The 19,200-nt window shown below is 38.8% G+C and overlaps 1 protein-coding gene across 5 annotated transcripts in view; it reads right to left on the bottom strand.

Moving 5' to 3' along the window:
- Positions 1-667: 667 nt before the first annotated feature.
- The window catches only part of STAG3 (STAG3 cohesin complex component), a 35,337-nt gene continuing 16,804 nt past the window's right edge, over positions 668-19,200 (bottom strand). For all 5 annotated transcript variants that reach the window (XM_074225297.1, XM_074225298.1, XM_074225296.1 and 2 more), the window contains 26 exons: positions 16,686-16,759; positions 16,427-16,550; positions 15,520-15,618; positions 15,196-15,275; positions 14,745-14,852; positions 14,296-14,404; positions 13,911-14,016; positions 13,429-13,532; positions 13,035-13,127; positions 12,831-12,920; positions 12,338-12,538; positions 12,141-12,211; positions 11,961-12,048; positions 11,470-11,550; positions 11,270-11,362; positions 10,965-11,133; positions 10,711-10,853; positions 10,073-10,174; positions 9,310-9,458; positions 8,945-9,073; positions 8,682-8,839; positions 4,363-4,531; positions 2,223-2,330; positions 2,029-2,122; positions 1,041-1,109; positions 668-760 (listed from right to left, as the gene is read on the bottom strand). In XM_074225297.1, the coding sequence (XP_074081398.1) occupies positions 752-760; positions 1,041-1,109; positions 2,029-2,122; positions 2,223-2,330; positions 4,363-4,531; positions 8,682-8,839; positions 8,945-9,073; positions 9,310-9,458; positions 10,073-10,174; positions 10,711-10,853; positions 10,965-11,133; positions 11,270-11,362; positions 11,470-11,550; positions 11,961-12,048; positions 12,141-12,211; positions 12,338-12,538; positions 12,831-12,920; positions 13,035-13,127; positions 13,429-13,532; positions 13,911-14,016; positions 14,296-14,404; positions 14,745-14,852; positions 15,196-15,275; positions 15,520-15,618; positions 16,427-16,550; positions 16,686-16,759 (2,820 nt within the window). In that variant the 3' untranslated portion in view covers positions 668-751. The remainder of the gene's footprint in view (positions 761-1,040; positions 1,110-2,028; positions 2,123-2,222; positions 2,331-4,362; positions 4,532-8,681; positions 8,840-8,944; positions 9,074-9,309; positions 9,459-10,072; positions 10,175-10,710; positions 10,854-10,964; positions 11,134-11,269; positions 11,363-11,469; positions 11,551-11,960; positions 12,049-12,140; positions 12,212-12,337; positions 12,539-12,830; positions 12,921-13,034; positions 13,128-13,428; positions 13,533-13,910; positions 14,017-14,295; positions 14,405-14,744; positions 14,853-15,195; positions 15,276-15,519; positions 15,619-16,426; positions 16,551-16,685; positions 16,760-19,200) is intronic.

Below are 19,200 nucleotides of genomic sequence, written 5' to 3'. Positions count from 1 at the left end.
ATTCCAAATATTATCTCTTCCCACTCCCCCTTCCCTGAGATGGAAACAAATAGGCTACACATGTGTATTTATGTAAAACATTTCCATATTAGTCATTTTGTACAAGACAACAAGAGAGAAGGAAGAAATTTCTTTCTATCCCTTGCTGCTGGGCTTTGTTGGTATTATGGAGAAATAATGAATTTCTAAACATAAGAGCTCTTCAACCTCATTTAGTCAACAGATATTAATCAAAAACACGTACAAGACATTGATCTAGAATTCGCTACAGAATCCCAGGGTAAAGGTTCCCTCTACACAGCCACATAAACCTTATAAATCATACTCCCAGGGACCAATTCTGATTTCCAACATCTTTATTAAGATAAGCATCAAAAGATACACAAAAAAAGGTTGGGAGATAAGATGTCTCCACAAATGTGGGGAAACAAAGGTTCTTTTCCAATAGCAACACAGTATACCTCTTCAAAAATAGGAAGATGGGCTCTCTTCTCCCAAATTATGATGTAAGGGAACTTAAATTACAATTACTAGATGAAATAAAGCCCTAAACATGCATCAGGAACAGTAGGAAAGTCATTGTTTCTCCAACCCAAAAGAAATAGAAAAGATTAAAATTGGGAGAGGAAGAAGACATGTGAAAGATCCTCCCTTTATTTTTCCTCAGTGACTGGAATGGCTTTGGACCCTGTTATTCCAAGTGCCCACACTGATGATTGGGCAATCAGCTTGAAGAAGGCACAGTATGGTCTCACAAATCCTGGGAAGACAAGGAGGAAAGAAACCCATAGAAGAAAAAAGAAAAAGACAATCAGATAACTCCATATTCTTCTATATCACAGTTCTATGGCAAACTCTACTCATGATCCTGATATAAAGATACAAAGATAACGTGAAAGTAAAGTTTTTGATTGCTACCTTACTGCCTCTAAAATACATTCTGTGACCCGAAGACCTCCCATCTGCATCACCCCAAAAAAGCAATCCCACATAACCCGTTTCCCTTTCTCTCATAGCTAGCTACTCCTAAGTATACTCACATTACTGTCTACCTCTGCAGAGTCAAAGAGGTCTCGTTGGTGTTTGAAGGAAGAATGGGAGCTTGGATGCTGGAAAAAGTAGAGTTAGAAGTTTGAAGAGCATCCTTCCCACTCCTATAACTTCCCTTTATGTAAACAACTTATTTTTTGCCAGTTATCCTAACTACAAAGGGAGCCAATGGCTCCTTCCAGTTCAATTATAGTTAAGGAAAAGGGGGAAGCCTTTGTTTTCTTTGAGTAAAGTTTATCCTGAGCCAGAGAGATACTCCCTTAGCTCAGATGGTTTCTCACAAAACATTTTTCAGAGAAGGCAGCATTTTCAGACTTGCTTAATTTTTATTTTTATATTTTCAAACTTGCAAAACTTTTCCTTCTCCCCTATCAGTTCTCTTTAGTAAAAAAGGCCTCTGATTGGTCAAAGGATATGGGTGCAAAACCTACCTCTGGTACTTAGTACCTATGTGAAATGAAACAAGCTACCTAACCATTCTGGTCTTCAATTTTCTCATCTATAAAAATTATGGGTTGGATTAGTGCTTCTGAGGGTACTTCAAATTATAAATCTGTTCCTATAAATTATTCCTCCTGTGATCTGGCTCACTCCTTTTCCAGTCTTAAAGCAATTGGGGAAGGAAAAAGGAATGGAGGAAGTGAGAAGCCTAGTGTATGAATCAGCTGAGTAATCTGGGATTGGGAGAGCTCTCTAAAGGAGAGATGAAGAGGGGAAGAAGAATCTTGTGATGTGGTAGGCAAAGAGATTACTGCCAGAGGCTGAGAGGGATGACTGTTTCAATTCCCTTCACCCTTATTAAGGAGGTGAAACTCCTCCAGAACATCTAATTGGACCCCTCATTTTCTTCCCATAGTCCTCTTGACTTTTTCAAAATACCAAAACAGCCAGTTAGAGGATGGAGTGGGGCAGGATTTGTTTATACACAGAAAGGAAGAACTAGAATAAATTTGTTTTTTTCCTCCCCCCCCCACTTACTTTATCTGTGTCTTCCCATTCCCCTACTTCCTCTTCACTTGACTCTTCTATTACTATCTCATCATCATCATCATTCTCCTCCATAAGGCTGAGTCTGATGAAAGTTGCATAGAAAGGTAGGATAAGAAGAAAGTTCTTTCACAATGGAAAGAGAAAAGGTTTGAAGACAGTAGAGAAGAAAAGGAGATACTAACCGGGTTAGTTGACTGCCCACACCAGGTCCATAGTGGCTATTTATGGTGTGGTAGGAACCATCTGGGTACAAATGTTTGTGCTTCTGGGAGCCCAAGAAGGGTGACTGGCTATATGGAGAGATATGGAAGGAATTAATTAAAAAACAAAACATTGAGGGTAGCACAGGCCCTGGAGGCAGGAGTATCTGAGTTCAAATCCCAATTGCCTTAAATAATTAAAATGTGATGTGTAAAAGATGTTACACAATAGGGGAGGAGTGAAGGAAGACAGAATCACTTTTAGCATGTCTTGGAAGCTTCATGAAGACAAGGAGACTTATGTTGTGTCTCAAAGAAAAAAAATTCCAAAATTTTGATTTGGTAAAAAAGTCAGTCGACAAGTATTTGGTGGCTTGATTTGTGCCAACATATAAATAACTATGTACATACAAGACAGGATAAATTGAAGATAATCAACAAAGGAGAAGTACTAGTTTTCTTGATCTCTCTCTTAATGGGGAATTAATTGGGAAATGCTTCTTGACGAAAGGTAAGAATTGAAGAAAACCAGGGAACTGTGGAGGGAAAGAGTTCCAGGTATAGGAGATGGGGGGGAGAAATGCATGGAAGCAGAAGATAGGAGTGTCTAAATCAAGGAATAGCAAGAAGACCACTGCCACAGAATCACAGAGTATATGGAGATATAAGACTGGAAAGGTATGAAAGGGTCAGGTTATAGAAGGTTTTAAAAAATAAATTTAGAATTTTATATCTGACATTGAAGGAATTAGAGCACTTGTGAAGTTAAACAAATAGGGGTCATGGTCAAACCTGGATTTTAGAAAGATCACTTTGACAAAGGAGTGGAGGATAACCTTTAGTGGAAAGAAATATGAGGATGTCCAACCATCAGACTACTATAATAATCAGAGTGTGAGATAAAGGCATGCAACAGAGTAGCAACTGACCAGAAAGAAAGGGACATATAGGAGAAATGTTGTGAAGAAAGAACAAGACTTGACAATAGATTAAATATGGGGATTAGTATGAGTTGAGGATAACACAAGTTATAAGCCTGGATAACTGGCAGAATGGTAGAGACCTTGACAGAAAGGTAAGAAGACAAGAGTATAGGGGGCTGCCGGGGGGATGGGGGGGTGGGGGGGTGTGAAGATAATGAGTTCTGTTTTGGAAATACTAAGTTTAACAAATCTATAGGACATCCAGTTTGAGTTGAAAGATTGATGATAAGGAAAGAGGCTAGGGCTGGAAAAATATATCTGAGAATTATCTGCATAGTGAAATAGAATAGAATAGAAAGAGATTGGCAATGGGATTAGAGCTGTGGAGGAATCCCTAAAGTTAAAGAACATAACCTGGTTAAAGAGCCCACAGAAAGACTAAGGGACCCATATTGTACAAAAATATTTGTCACAATTCATTTTATAGTGACAAAGAACTGGAAGTTGAGGGGTTTCCTATAATGCAAGATATGGTTTCAGAAAGACCTGGGAACACTTATATGAACTGATGAAAAGTAAAGTCAGAACAATGTAGATAAAATAACTGTGAAAGACTTAGCAATGCAATGGTCTGATGTACAGAAAATGATTAGTACAACGATACATGAAAATTCCAAAGGACATGTGATAAAAAAAAATACTATCCACCTCCACGAAGAGAACTAATGGACTCAAAGTGCAGATTAAAGCATAGTTTTGCTTATTTTTCTTACTTTTTGTTTTCACAAACCAAACCAGATGTAAGGATACAGGAAAAGGCAAGAGACTTAAGAGTAGTGTAGTTTGTCTAAAATAAAAAGCACATTAAAAAACCACATAATATCGAAATAAAATTGGAAAAGTAGACAGAAATTAAACTTTGAATGGCCTTGAATATTAGGCAAAAGAAATTGCATTCTGTAGATCCAATAAATAGAGTTACTGAAAGCCATTGAAAGGATCAGTGTAAATCTCAGGAGAAATTAAGTGGATTTGTGAAATAGAAAAGGTCTGAAAAACAAATATCGAACAGGCAAAATAAATAGAGAATTAAAATGAGAACTACAGTACAGGATAATTGTAGGCCCATGAAAAAGGTTAGAAAAATGCCAAGATATAGAAACTAAGACCAAAAGTTAGACTGTCTCCCTAATCCTTACCTTTGAGTAAACTCTGATGCAGAGTCCTCCTCTTCCTCCTTTTGTCTCCAAAGAGAATACCTCCCTTTCACAGTTGTAGAGGTGAATGTAGGACTCTGTGGGACACTGCTTAGAAGTAGGCTCTGTTCCTGAGGTGGGCAGAAATGCTCTTGAATCTGTTTGGAGGTGGCTGTGGAGACAGACAAATGCACTAACTTCTAGCCCAGAGGACTTGTATTTCTGTATTTCTGTATCTCTGTATCTCTCTCTCTCTCTCTCTCTCTTAATTTAGAAAAGTTTTATTTATTTTAAGTTTTACAATTTTTACCCCCAATCTTGCTTCACTCTCCCCACCCCCCCACAGAAGGCAGTTAGTCTTTACATCATTCCCATAGTATGCATTGATCTAAGTTGAATGTGATGAGTTAGTCTTTACATCATTCCCATAGTATGCATGGATCTAAGTTGAATGTGATGAGAGAGAAATCATATCCTAAGGAAGAAATATATAGTATGAAATATGGCAGAATTACATAATAAGACAACATTTTTTAAAAATTAATGATAATAGTCTTTGGTCTTTGTTCAAACTCCACAATTCTTTCTCAAGATACAGATGGCATTCTCCATCGCAGATATCCCAAAATTGTGCCTGACTGTTGCCCTGTTGGTATAAGCAAGTCCATTAAGGTTGATCATCACTCCCATGTTGCTGTTAGGGTATACAATGTTCTTCTGATTCTGCTCACCTCGCTCAGGGACTTGTATCTCTTAAACTTTCTCTAAGACTTGCCCAAGTTTATTTTTGCCCAGGACAAGGTTTGACACAGGGGCTTAAGGGAAAAACAAATGTGCATACCCTTTGAGATCCAGCAATACCGCTATTGAGTCTATACCCTGAAGATATCACAAAAAGGGGTAAAAACAACACTTGTACAAAAATATTCATAGCAGCCCTGTTTGTGGTGGCAAAGAATTGAAAATCAAGTAAATGTCCCTCAATTGGGGAATGGTTTAGCAAGCTGTGGTATATGTATGTCATGGAACACTATTGTTCTATTAGAAAGCAGGAGGAATGGGACTTCAGGGAAGCCTGGAGGGATTTGCATGAACTGATGCCGAGTGAGATGAGCAGAACCAGAAAAACACTGTACATCCAGCAACATGGGGGCAACGATCAACCTTGCTGGACTCAACTCATTCCATCAGTGCAACAATCAGGGACAATTTGGGGCTGTCTTCAATGGAAAACACCATCTGTATCCAGAGAAAGAACTGAGGAGTTTGAACAAAGACCAAGGACTATTACCTTTAATTTAGAAAAAAAAAATAATAATTGCCTAGCTGTGTGACCTTGGGCAAGTCAGTTAATCCCATTGCCTTAAATAAAAATTTTAAAAAACAATTAAAAAAAATGATCCAGTTAGGGGCAGTTAGATGGTGCAGTGAATAGAGCACCTGCCCTAGAGTCAAGAGAATCTGAGTTTAAATGCAGCCTCAGACACTTAATAATTGCCTAGCTGTGTGACCTTGGGCAAGTCATTTTAGCCCCACTGCCTTAAATAAAATTTTTTTAAAAAATGATAGAATTCGCAAAAGTGAATGGAAATATTGCAGCTGAATGTAAGTTTGGTCCTCCTCCAAATGAAAAACAATTCGAGACTGGCTACAAGAAGAAGAAACCCTATGGAAAATGCCATGGCAGGAGGTCATGGGAGGCAAGTTAGCAAAAATGGCCAAAATTTAGAGAGGTAATTGAAGATAAAGATTCAAGGGTAAAGGGCAATTGGAGTTCCTGTGTCCACAAAGATGGTTTAGCATGAGGTAAGAAGAATTGCTGATGAAAAAGAAGTTACTGATTTCAAGAGAGGACACAATTGGTGCTTCAGATTCATGAAACAGAATTGACTAAGTATACATATACGCACCAGACTTGCCCAAAAGATGAGCAGACGGTCCTTGAATTTCATGATGAATAAAACTTGAGTTCAATAACTTTAATACATTTTTTTTTCAAATTTTGGACCCCAAAATGAAGGTGCATCTTATACATGGGGAAATATGGTACTTTTTTATATCTCTCAGTGGTTTTACACACAGCCTCACAGAATTTTCAGCTGGACCTTAAAGACTCAATCACACCTTTTTATTTTATAAAGAAATTAAGGCCTAGAGAGGAGAAATATTTAATGGTTAAAAGGCAAATTGAACATAGATTTCCTGGATCCCAGGCTATTTCTTTCTCCACTGAAATATACCACCTTCATTTCTGACTAAAAGGTGACAGGGAATAATTCTTCAGTTAAGATCTGGAACATCATTACCACCATCAATCTTCAGCATTAATGTATTTAACTTCCACCATTAGAAGCATGTGTTTGATTTTATTAGTAATCTCATTTTCACTTTCACATTGGCAACTATGCACATGTGAGGCTATGTGCACTAGGAAAAAAAAATGAGAAGAATAAAGCACACAAGATTGTGGAGCAACTGGTATCCTATGCGGTGCTTCACTGGTCTTGCTTACATCTGTTGTAAAGAGTACCATGCATTTGCTTTATATTTTCTCTGTTTGCCTTTAAAACGCAAATTTTATGTTGCAATTGTGCCCCCAAAGAATGGCATAAGATCCTTTGGGCTCTAAGGTAATTTTGAGACAATCTCAGTATCTTCCAACAATAGTGACTAAGGTCCCAACAATATCTCCCTTGGTTTATCAAAGCAACCAAGGTAGAGAGGTTAACAGGTATAATACAAAGAACAAGGCCCTCACAATTCTATCTGACAGAGAGGAAGGTAGACTAAAATTTTTAAATGTTTTAATAGGTTTTTTTTTTATTTTTAGATTTTTGCAAGGCACTGGGGGTTAAGTGGCTTGCCCAAGGCCCACACAGCTAGGTGTCCGAGGCCGGATTTGAACTCAGGTACTTCTGACTCCAGGGCTGGTGGTTTATCCACTGAGCCACCTAGCCACCCCAAAATGTTTTAGTTTTAAGAATTTTATTTGCACTACAGTATTTACATAACTGTAGATTTCATGTGTATATATTTTCTGAAGTCTTTTTTTAATTGAGATGTTAGTACAAAAGGTCACAGAATTATAGAGAATTACTAGCAAGAAAATATTTTGCATGTTATTTATTTTGTGTACTGCATTTTATGGGTTAGTTCATGGTTATTGTGTAAGGAAAAGTTCATATTATCACAATAGTTTTGTTAAGAAGAACTGTATCCAGAAATGTGTATTTTCAGCAATCTCCAGCAATAGAGTATTGTTTGGGGTGTTTATGGGAATCTAAGCCCCCCCATTTTCTATAGTTTGTCTCTCAATTCCAACTGCCTATTAGACATTAGACATCTAAGCTCAACAAAGTCCAAAACTAAACCCATTATTTTCTCTTCCAAATTTCCCTATTACTATTCAGGTTACTTTTGAAATCAACCTTCCAGTCCCCTAATTTGGCAGCCTCAACTCCTCATTGTCTCTCATCCTTTATATGCAATGTTACCAAGGTCTGTTGATTTTACCTTTCTGACATCTCTTTCATATACTGTTACTACCCTGCTGCAGGTCCTCAATACGTCATTCACTAGTCTCTCCCCATTTCCAGTCCACCTTCCATTCAAATGTCAAAGTGATTTTCTTAAATCAAAGCAATCATATAATGCGCCCCCCAAAATAAATTTCAGTGGCTTCCTATAGGAGACTTTTCCTATAGGATCTTCTGACGTTCAAAGCCCTTCATAACCTACCACACACGCGCACGCGCACACACACACATTCTATTTCACTATTCTTAATCTGCCTCTTTTAGTTCCATGACAATCCTTTTTGTTCCTTAAACAAGTCTCCAAATTTTAGGCATTTTCATTGTCATTATGCCAGGAATGCTTCTTCCTCTTCATCTCTAGGTTTCCCTACCTTCCTTCAAGTTCCAGCTTCTACAAGATGCTTTTCCTAATTTCTCTTAATTTTAGTGTCTTTCTTCTGTTGATTATTTCAAATTTATACTGAAATAGCTTGTTTGTACATAGATATTTGCATGTTGTTTCCCCATTGTTAAGACTGTAAGGTCTATTTAGTTTTCTGTGTATCTCCAGTGTTTGGTCATAATGCTTGACAATAATATACATGTATTGACTGAGTTTGGTTTGGTTTTATAATCATCTAGGTTTTTTGGTTCCTCTCAGTTTATAATTCCTTTAAATAGTTTAATGAACCAAAAGCACACCATGATGAAGAGAGCAACTGCTGAGAGTTAAAAGTAGAGTAATATTTGTTGGTCGTTTACCCCCCCCCCCCAAAGGCATTTTTGTGGTATGCAGAAGGTCCTTACCTTCTACACGTCTCCTCTTGGCCTGGGGGTGTCCCTGAGGGCTAGTTTCAGCACTGTTTTCTTGTGAACTGAGGGAACGGCAGTAGGATATGACTGGGCTCCAAGAATGGTCAGATGATTGTGGGACCTGATGCAGGCATTTCTGCAAATAGGACAGCCTGAAGAGACGAGAGAAAGGGAAAGAGGGTTTGAATAACCAATGTCATTTCCCTACTCCATTCTCCTATAACCAATCCCACTTCATATTCCTGGCAGTAACTTACAGGAGTTGCTTATCCTGACGGAAAAGGCGAGGTGAAAATTCTTCAAGCAGCTCCAAAAATGCCAAATTGGGAGGCTGACTTGAGGAACTAGTTGAAGGCAACTCTGCCAGGGAAAACTTGATGCCTTCTCTTGATAGGGAGAAAATCATCTTAGGAAGGTAGTTAGTTCTCACATCCCTCCAAGGACCAATGTTATCTTGTACCTAAAACCCAGCTTGTTCCCCAAAGTTCAACAATCCCTACAACTTGTTTTCAGGATTATTCTTATTTCCTGACTTCTCCTAGCCTTCCACAATCTCTGTTCAAGTTTTAGGCACCCAAATTCCACCTCCCCCCACCCAGCCAGTATATGAAGGTATCCTCACTTGTGCAACATGACGATAAGGTCACGGTTCTGTAGCTGCTGAGGTCCAAAGCTCAAGGCAAACCTCCGGGCCAAATCCCTCATCTCCATGAAGGCTGGGAGACTATCCAGGCCCTTTGGCCCATGCTCCTGTAACAGCTCCGTGTACAACTGTTTCCCAGGAGTGGCAGTTTATTTGGAAAGGGTAAGACAGTATAAAGCAGAAAAGAATAAAAAATTCACATTATGTACAAAGTTCTTTCTTAGACATTTCACTTAACCCTTTACCATTTGCAAAGCAGTTAAATGATTTCCTAAAAAGACATAATAAAACAATTGGAACTAGCTCTTCTGAATTCAAATCTAGGACTCTTTTCATGATACCACAGTAGTTTTCTCTTGTACCTTTGTTCAGTCTCTCATAGGAAGGCAGATTCCTTATCCTAACCCAATAGCAACAAGTAAGTTGAGAAGCACTGCCCACTGGAATAGAGGTTGGGGAAATGAAAACAGAAAAAAATGGAAATCACCCTACCATATCTCTAGAACTCCCAAATTCTAAGAAATGGAAAGTTATGTGGGGAAGGGTTGGCATCTCCTTAGTAGTCTACTTGCATTTACTGAGAATCTACATATTAATTGATACAGAGAATTCAAAAGAAATGAGGCAAAATTCCTGTCCTTGAATATTTAATATATAATTGTTAAAGGTGGGGCCAGAAATTTGTATTAGTTCAAAGGAAAGGATGTGATTAGATTGGGAGCTCTGAGAAGGAACTGGATACCTGTTTAAGGCTAAGCAACAGAGTTTGAGAACACTGTTTTCGGTTGATCTGTCTTGACCGTGTTAGAATTTCCTTGATGATGTCACCATAGTCATTGTAGAACTAAGGAGAGAAACAGAGACAGTTTTCCTTTTTATACTGATAAATTTCTTTTTTCCAAAGCATTCTCTTTAAATCAGGGCAAAAAAAAAACCCAAATATAAATAAAAGATTCCAACTAATGTTTCGAAAGAAATTATGCTTAAGGAAAATATAATAAGAATGGAAACTCTCTCTAGAATTCCATGTTTCCCAGGCTGAATCAGAGGTCTCACAATGAGTAGCCTCATATAATGGAGACAGATTTGGGGAGGCACATGGAGCTAAATTCTATAACACATCAAATCCTCTTTCCTCTTAAAATTCACTCGTCCACTTTCCTTCCATTTTTAGGGCAGGTAGGAAAAGTTCGAGATAGAAAGAACAGACTCTTCGCTGGGCCACTACACATCTCTCTCTTCTAAGCATCTCAATCTGTCCTCCTTGTTTTTTCTACTCTTGTTCTCTTAGCTTTTACTCCAATTTGTTATATTCCCTTCTTCTCAGTACCTTGCAGTATTTGAAGACTTGAAATTCTATGCCTCTCCACCATTACATACCTTGCTGTAGTGTTTGAAGATATCTGAGGCTGCCTCCATCTCCAGAACCCCATAGAGCAATAGCTTGCAGAATCCAGCCAAGAGACGACGACGTTGGTGCAGCTGTTCAATTTGTGCCTGTTCTTCCTCTGCATCTTTGGAATCTAAGCACCAAGAGGAAATAAGTAAAATAAAGGTCAGATTCCTCTAGCTTTGTGATCTAATCCCAGACTTTATAGTTCTCCCCACCCACAGCCCCAACTTCACTCTGGTACCACTGCCTGGCTCTCCTGGCTGGATGAAGACATGGTCCATAAGAAAGCTAGCTAATTCAGATTGCAGGGTAGCTTCAGGAAGGAAGATGAGAGGCTTCAGATGATCCTGCCCCCCCAAAATCATCTGAGGGCTGAAGATAAGGAGCAGGTCACTTAATAAGACAAAAGCCTGATAGAGAGATGAAGCCAAAGATAAAGAACAAAGGGTCAGTCTATATTGCAAAGGATTATTTATATTTGGTACGTTATTTCTTCTTACCCTAAGGGAAATGTCCTGCCCCTAAGCTTTAATAAAAAGGTCTCACTTGTTCTTGAATCTCTGAATCCACATCTGAGAGACAATTTTGGCAGAGATCACAGAAGGTCAACAGTTTGCCCCTCAAGACCAGTACTTGTTCCTGTGGAAGTGAATTAGGGAAGGGAATGATTACAAGAAAGACAAAGATAGGCTTTCTTGACTATCTTTCCCCTATATCCAATTTCCTCACATTAGATTCATAGTCACCTGTGAAGAATTTGATCCAGAGACATGAGCCAATGTCCACAGGATAGAGAAATAGATGAGAGTCAGTGCTGGGAGGATTATCTGCATGATTCAATGAAGGGAAATAAAGGTTGGAAAAAAACAGAAGATTGCAGGAAGAGGAAAAAGCTGAAAGAAGAAGGGGGAAAGTCAACTAGGGTGGGATTTTCTCCTATATACAATCTCTCTCTTCTCTTTAAAGGGAATATGTGCTGATCTAAGCCTTTGGGCACTGGAAAAACTTGTCAATGCTTTCAGATTTGTAAAAATCTCCTAGAATACATTGAGGTGACACCAGTAGTTTTCTTCCAGGCAAAGAGAACAGATACCATTGGGTAGAAGAAGTAGAGCACTTCTCAATTCCTCAAAGTCCCTGGAAATATTCCTGGAATTGAAAAAGGCTGTAATATTTGGCAAGCCTAGAGATCCTTTGTAAAATCCTGCCCTATATCCTCTTTTTCCCTCTGGCTCACTTGTCGGGGAACATCTCCAGTATCCACAGCTTTTTGTAGGAGTCGGCAACATGGCTCATACAGCTCCCAACGTGTTAGATCATGAGCACTGGAAATGTAGAGGAAGGAGAAGAAAGGTTAAAATGGACTGTGCCATAAAAGAAGTTAGAGAAAGGGAGAAGAAGAATAGTAAGTGCTCACTTGTGGAAGGCAGAAAGACGTTTTAGAGTAGCTGCCATATTATATACCTCGTCCTCATCCAAGAAGGAGCCCTAAGAACAAAATGTTCCCTACATTAGAATTTTTCCCAAAGAATTCACTTAAGAATCTTAGTTCTCATTCCCCTCCCCTTCAAGAATGAAGAGCCCTGACACTTGGACCCTGGATCCATTCCTGACCTGTAGTAGCTCTTCTAGCTCCTGTTGGAATCGGTCAGTTAGCAGGTCTATTAGCTGGCTTCGAGCAAAGTCTACCCGGCTGAAGAATGTGAATTCTGGGTCACAGAGCAAGTAGAGGGCACGGGCCCCAGCCTCTAACACTACAGGTTCTGTATGCTTCACCACAACTTCCTGAAGTTGCTGAAGGAGCAATTCTAAATGCTAGAGAGAATACAGGGTTAGTAAGGAGTAATGTTTAGGGAGCAGAGGCTAGAAGGGATAAGAGAAGATACCACATGAGAGTCTAGGGCTTGGAATGGGGAGAGGGAAGGTTCAGTGACAGAATGCCAGGTAAGGAAATTTTGGTGTTAAACAGTAAAATACCTGAATTCTTAAAAGAGAAAACCAAGGGGTGAAAATATGGCATTTCAGGATGGGATCAAAGGTTATTAGACAGAATATATGGGAGAAGGGAAGTAATAAATGAGAAACATTCTTCCCACTCTCCATTTACTTTTTGTAGACGTCCAGTGCAGTAGATGTTGAGGTCAAAGAAGTTGAGAAGCTGAAGCAGGGGGGAGACCTTTTCTGCATCAGCTGAGAACTATGTAAGTTAGAGATCGAAACAAATATTAAGTTACTTCATTTCTTGCTCCTGCCCCCATGAGGGAAATATCCTCATTTTTTTCTTATTCTCTGATACTGAAGGATGCTATACCTTGGTTAGAAGCTGAGGCAGAAGAGGAATGAGATGCTCTGTCAGTTTTACCTTGTCATCTATCTGGATCTTACGCTCTCTGGCTGTGAAACCCTAGGAATCAAGGAGGTACAAAAGGAACCAAAGGAAACTTGAGTGAATTCCAGTTAGATAATAACCAAAGACTATCCCTCCTGAAATATTAAAAATTTCATTTGTTTTCAAACATCTCCAAATCACTTGCCAGAAATAAAGAAACAACCTAATTCTATGAAACTGTATAATCCTAGAAGTGTATTTTTACATGATTTTGGTGTGAGGTAGGGAATAACCTAGCCTGAGATCCAGACAGAATCACTTGTCTTGATTCAAAATAGTCACCCTTCCACCCTTAATACTACTCCAAAGTTCATACCTTTCTTCCAGTGACTCTTCCCACAGGAGGATAACCCTCTGTAGCTTGCCGGGCACTAGACACAAGGATCTCTATCAGAGTGTTTTCCTGCACATCTCCCAGGCCTGGATGAGCAAGATGATAAAAATGTCACAAACTAACCTATAATCAATTATTGCCACTTTTAGCTTTCTCCCTACCTAGGCTCTCTCAGACCAAACAGAAGCATAGCTTCCCATGTTCTGAAACATGTTCTCACAACAAGTAGTTGGGACCTTTCATATATATTTGTTAGTCTGTCATATATTGTAGATTTTTGTGTCCATATCAAGAAACCGTCCACCCAATGCGATTACACAGAGCCTGGTGTTATACTCATTTTTCTATCTCCAGTATCTATCAGGCACAATGCCTTACACATAGAAGGTACTTAATATACCTTGCTGAATTGACTCTCTCAGAAAACACAGTGCAACTTCCCCAGCCCACCATATAGCTCTTACTTTGATCCTTCTCCAGCAGCAGCCCTGTCAAACTCTCCCAGTCCTTCAGCTGAGGCCCTGCACAATCCCACAGGCTATCCACCAGATAAGCTGCATGGTCATGGAGCTATGAAAGAGGTAGAATCATAGACCACAGATTTTTCTGGAGAATGTATTGTACATTGTCTCTGCCCTTCCATAAACCAGTTATCCCTACCCTTTTCCTAAGCAACCTCAACTGTTATTTAGTCATCAACTACCTTGCTCTCAGAATACTCTAAGACCCACAAAATCCAGACAGACAACCCAATCCTGACAGTATTTCTTTCCTTCCTGTGGCCCACTCCTTACCACCACCCAACCAAACATACATAATCAATATCCCCTCTATTCTCTATGCAGTCACCTCACTCTCCATGGAGAAAGCTAGCAGGAGATAGAAGAAATTCCTTCGAGGACTGCAATGCTGCTCTCTTCCACTTGCCACTCCTACCTCACACTCAGGGAAGAAAAGTCTAGGGGAAATGGTGAGCAAAATAAATGCTGGGAGAGAAGAGAGTGAGGGGGAAAGGAAAGGGAAAAGGGAGACCTACAGGACAGGGAGTATTGGGAGATAAATAGCAGTAGTTGGGGAAAAAATGTTAGTTGATGGGGGCAGCTAGGTGATGCAATGTATAGAGCACTGGTCCTGGAGTCAGGAGTACCTGAGTTCAAATTCAGCCTCAGATACTTAATAATTACCTAGCTATGTGACCTTAGATAGGTCACTTAACCCCATTGCCTTGCAAAAAACAAACAAAAAAAAAGATAGATGAAACAAGAGGTAAACAGGGTGAGAATGAATCAGTAACTCACTTCCAGTACAGAAATTCCCCTGCAGCAGAGGCCAAAGCTCGGTTGGAGGCATACACCACAGGGTAGATGCTCTCACAGTCTGTGTCTGTCAGTACTCCCTCCATGTTCCTGCCAAGAGAGAGGGGTGGAAAGAGTGTCAAAGAATCTCAAAATCTTATAGAAACAGAATGACTATCATCTAGAAGAAGACCACCTAAAACTGACCAAAAGGAATGAAAGAAAAACTCACAAGAAATTTCAAAATGAAGAATATGCAGGAAGAATGAGAAGAAGAGAAGAAGATGAATATAGGTGATCTCCTTCTGTGAAGATCTATCAGCACATAAGGAGGGCCCAGCCTACCTAGAGGTAGGGGAAGAGGTATGAAGACTTTGGAAAGGCAGCCAGTACCAGAAAGGTGAAAGGTGATCATGACTGTCACATGCTCCCCCACCCAAATTTCAGAACTCACTTCAGGATTAAGGTCAGTAATTTGATGGATTCCACAGCTACATCATACTCTCGGTCCATCACCATGGAAACCATTCGATCCTATCAGAGGGAGAAAAAACCCCCACAAACTCTTCATTCTCTTCATCTCGGGGTACCAAATACCCCCATAATCCTTTCCACACTTTCCAACATATCCCCTTATAAACTTAAAAGAACCTAAAAGGAGGGAATGGAAAATTATGCTGAGAGGGTTGAGAAGGCATAGGAGCAATGGGTTTGAAATAGGATGAGAAACAAGGGGAAGAGAAGAAAGAAATGTGCCACTACCATCCCCCACTCTAACCTTAAAGCGACTAGTAAAAAGCTCCAGACAGGAAACGAACTCTTGGTTTTTATACAAGCCTTGAAGAGCCTTCAGACACTTTAGACGAACTTCCCGTTGCTGTGAGTCCAAAGGAAGAAAAACATGGCTGAACTTTTCCTCACTGATCTCTTAAGAGAGATCTTTTATTTCCCCTTCTAGAGAAAATTAATCATTTTGACATTCTCTTAAAGAAGACTTGAGAGAATCCATTAAAGATTGTTACAACTATCCATGCTATCATCCTAGAAAGGAAATGTGGCATTTACCTAGTGGGACTCATCCTGGAAGGAATTCCTAGTTTCTCAGCCCAATTCCTTACTCCTGAGGTATTTACTAGTATACCTTAGTATATATAGATATATACCACACACAAAACTCATGAAGATATATATATATATGTATATATATACATATATACACACATATATATATTATACTAGCAAATCTATATAACCATGTAAGAAATAAACATACATACGTGCATACATATCATTTTTATAAAGTTATATGGCTACCCACAACCTCTTTTACATTCCTGCTCAGATGGAGGTTCAATTTCTTTTTCCCAGTTCCCTTTCCCTTTCTGTTGAGTATTGGGCACAAAGTTTTAGTAGCTTGATAGAGAAAACACCATAAAGGACAGCTGTTATCTTAGAATAACGTAAAGAGCTTAAAGAATTGGGAGGCTTGGGGCAGCTATGTGGTACAGTGAATAGGGCATGGCCCTGGAATCAGGAGGACCTGAGTTGAAATCTGACCTCAGACACTTAATAATTACCTAGCTGAGTAACCTTGGGCAAGTCACTTAAAAACAAAAGATTTTGGAGGTCTCCAGGCTAAACTGGGGCTAGAAGAAAAGAGAAGAAAGAAGAGACTTTGAATCAACCTTATCATGCAAGGTCCAGCCAATGTACTTGAGGTAGCTGTCAGTGAGGAAGGATGTGCTGTAACTTTGCATCCATGTCCCAATCTCTTCCATGCAGATGGCTCGTATCTCAGGAAGGACATCCCTGGAGCCAAAAGAAATAAAAGGGCATAGTCACCTTCACTCTAACCTGCAAGCTACATCCATCCTACAAAAAACAACTATCATCTAATTTTCCTACTGAATAGATACATCATAGGAAGGGAGTCCCTTGCCTCACCTGTATCGGTGTACAAAAACACCCCTGAAGATGGCATTCATCATTCCTTCAATCTCCTCTTGGTGTTCCTGGAGCTGAGATATGACACATGGAGAGAGAGAGAGAACTTGTGAGGGAAGCAAGGAGTTGCAGTTGAAGACACAGGCCACTTAATTAGGTGGCAAAAAAAGTCACAGAGGTCCAAAGGAGCCCAATTCCTTCAACTACACACTCCCCTTATCCCACCTCAGCATCATTATTTCATGTTAAAATATAGCATGAAATCTGACTGGGCAAAGGAGTCCTATGCTCCCCTTCTATAATTCTTATTATCAAATGTGCAATGATACCCCATAGGACTTAGGAACCATACAATCCCACACAGTGACCAGGATATTAAGTCTTTGATCCACATTTCAATCCTTCTCTGTGGACTATTATAATAAATACTATCACAATTTTTAATTAATTTTTGGACTAATGGTCTAGTTGAAGATACTGAATATGTATATGCATATATAAAATAAACATGATATAAGGTAGCAAATATCACAGACCAAAGAAATGATATAAACACTAAGTGCTATGGGAATATAAAGGAAGTCACTATGAAATAAAACAGGAAAGTTTTACAGAAGAATGATTTGAGTTAGATTTTAAAAGGACTTTAGATGACTAGAGGGGGAAAGAGAGGGCAATCCCCACTAGCAGCATAGAGTGAGAAAGATATCAAGACATAATTGCACAAGGCATACTAGAAAGTGCTAAGAGGGATTTTTTTTATGAAGTAAAAGATACATAGAGGGCATTCATGTTAGAAGGAGACAGGAGGACTCTGAATGTCAGGTTAATGATATTGCACTCTTATTCTGTGGATAAATGGGGTGGTACTGAAGGATTCTAGATGGAAGTATAACAAAAAGAGCAGTATTTTATGAAAATCAATCTATCAGGTACATGTTTACACTTTAGAAAGTGAAGGAGAGAGGTCAATTAGTATTCTTATAATAGTCCAGGTATAACACGATGAAGCCCTGGATTGAGGTGATATTTTTGTTATTCAGTTGCTTCAGTCATGACTCATTCCATTTGAGGTTTGCTAGGCAAAGATACTTAGAGTGGTTTGCATTTCCTTCTTCAGTGGATCCAGTGGATCCATTTTGCCAGGCAATCAGAGGTTAAGTGACTTGCCCAAGATTACCCAGCTAGGAAGTGTCTGACACTAAATTTGAACTCAGGTCTCCCTGACTCCAAGTTCAGTGCTTTATTCACTGAATGACTGGCTGCCTCTAAGGTGATTTAAGTAGGAATAAAAAGGAAGGAACAAAGGAGAAAGCTATGATAAATCAATAGGATTTTAGGTCTTAATAGAAGCAAAAAGTAGTTCATAAAATACTAGATGTGGAGTCAGAAAGACCTGTGTTCAAAATCCGGCCTCAGACATTTATTAGTTGTATGATCCTGGGAAAGATGCTTCTCTTCTTTGTTCCTCAGTTTCTTCATCTATAAAATGATCTTAAAATGTCTTTTTAGCACTAAATCTTTGATAATATATTCCTCTAGGTCAGAACAGTCCAACCTTGCTTTTAAAAGTTTTTACTGAAATAATAAACAATATATTTTGATTTGCCATTTTAGTGAGAATTCTGCAGTAGCTCAGTTTCGTTTACAAAAGCATTTAGTAAATCCACAGGTGGGCCGCATTTTTGGACAGCCTTGCTCTAGGTATAATCCAAAGGTTTCAATTATAAATGATTTGGAGAATCAAATCTCCTCACAATAATCTTGGGAAGGAGGTAATACAAGTCTCTACTGATGAGCAGACTGAGGGTCAATGAGGCTAAAATTTGTCCATGGTCACACAGCACTAAGAATGAACAATGTTTTAGGATTTGGTTTAATGAGGAAAGAATTAAAATTCAATTATAGATCACTGGAATGTAATAAAAAGAATTCAGAAGTTGGACCAAGTAATATCAATTAGTGGTTGATAAACTCAAAATCACAATGTCAAGTGAAATAATTTTTTTTAAAAACAGGACAGCAATGATATGTATACCTGTTGTGTCATACATATACTATAATATATCTTGATTATATTAATGACCTAATTTTTAAACTAAAAATAGTAAAAAATAAATGTTATTTACTGAGTTTTGGAGAAGATAAAAAACTATCTTTAATATGATTTCTCTCTCATTACATTCAACTTAGATCAATGCATACCATGGAAACAATGTAAAGACCCACAGACTGCCTTCTGTGGGGGTGGAGGTGGGGGGAAGGAAGCAAGATTGGGGGAAAAGTGTAAAATTCAAAATAAATAAAATCTTTAAAAAGAACTATCTTTAGAAAAATGCAAGAAACTATTAAAGACAAAACAAATGGATTTCATTATAAAGGCAATTATGCACAGGATTCTGTCAGCTTAAGGAATTTACAGTATGGGAAATCCTGCTACCTACACTGATTACAAACTTTTTATGATCTAGGAGACAAAAATTTTTCCCAAGGTCATACAAGTAGTATCGGAGAC

The sequence above is a fragment of the Macrotis lagotis genome, chromosome 2, assembly GCF_037893015.1.
Source record: "Macrotis lagotis isolate mMagLag1 chromosome 2, bilby.v1.9.chrom.fasta, whole genome shotgun sequence".
NCBI lineage: Eukaryota > Metazoa > Chordata > Mammalia > Peramelemorphia > Peramelidae > Macrotis > Macrotis lagotis.
This window is presented reverse-complemented; position numbering and strand designations above follow the sequence as displayed.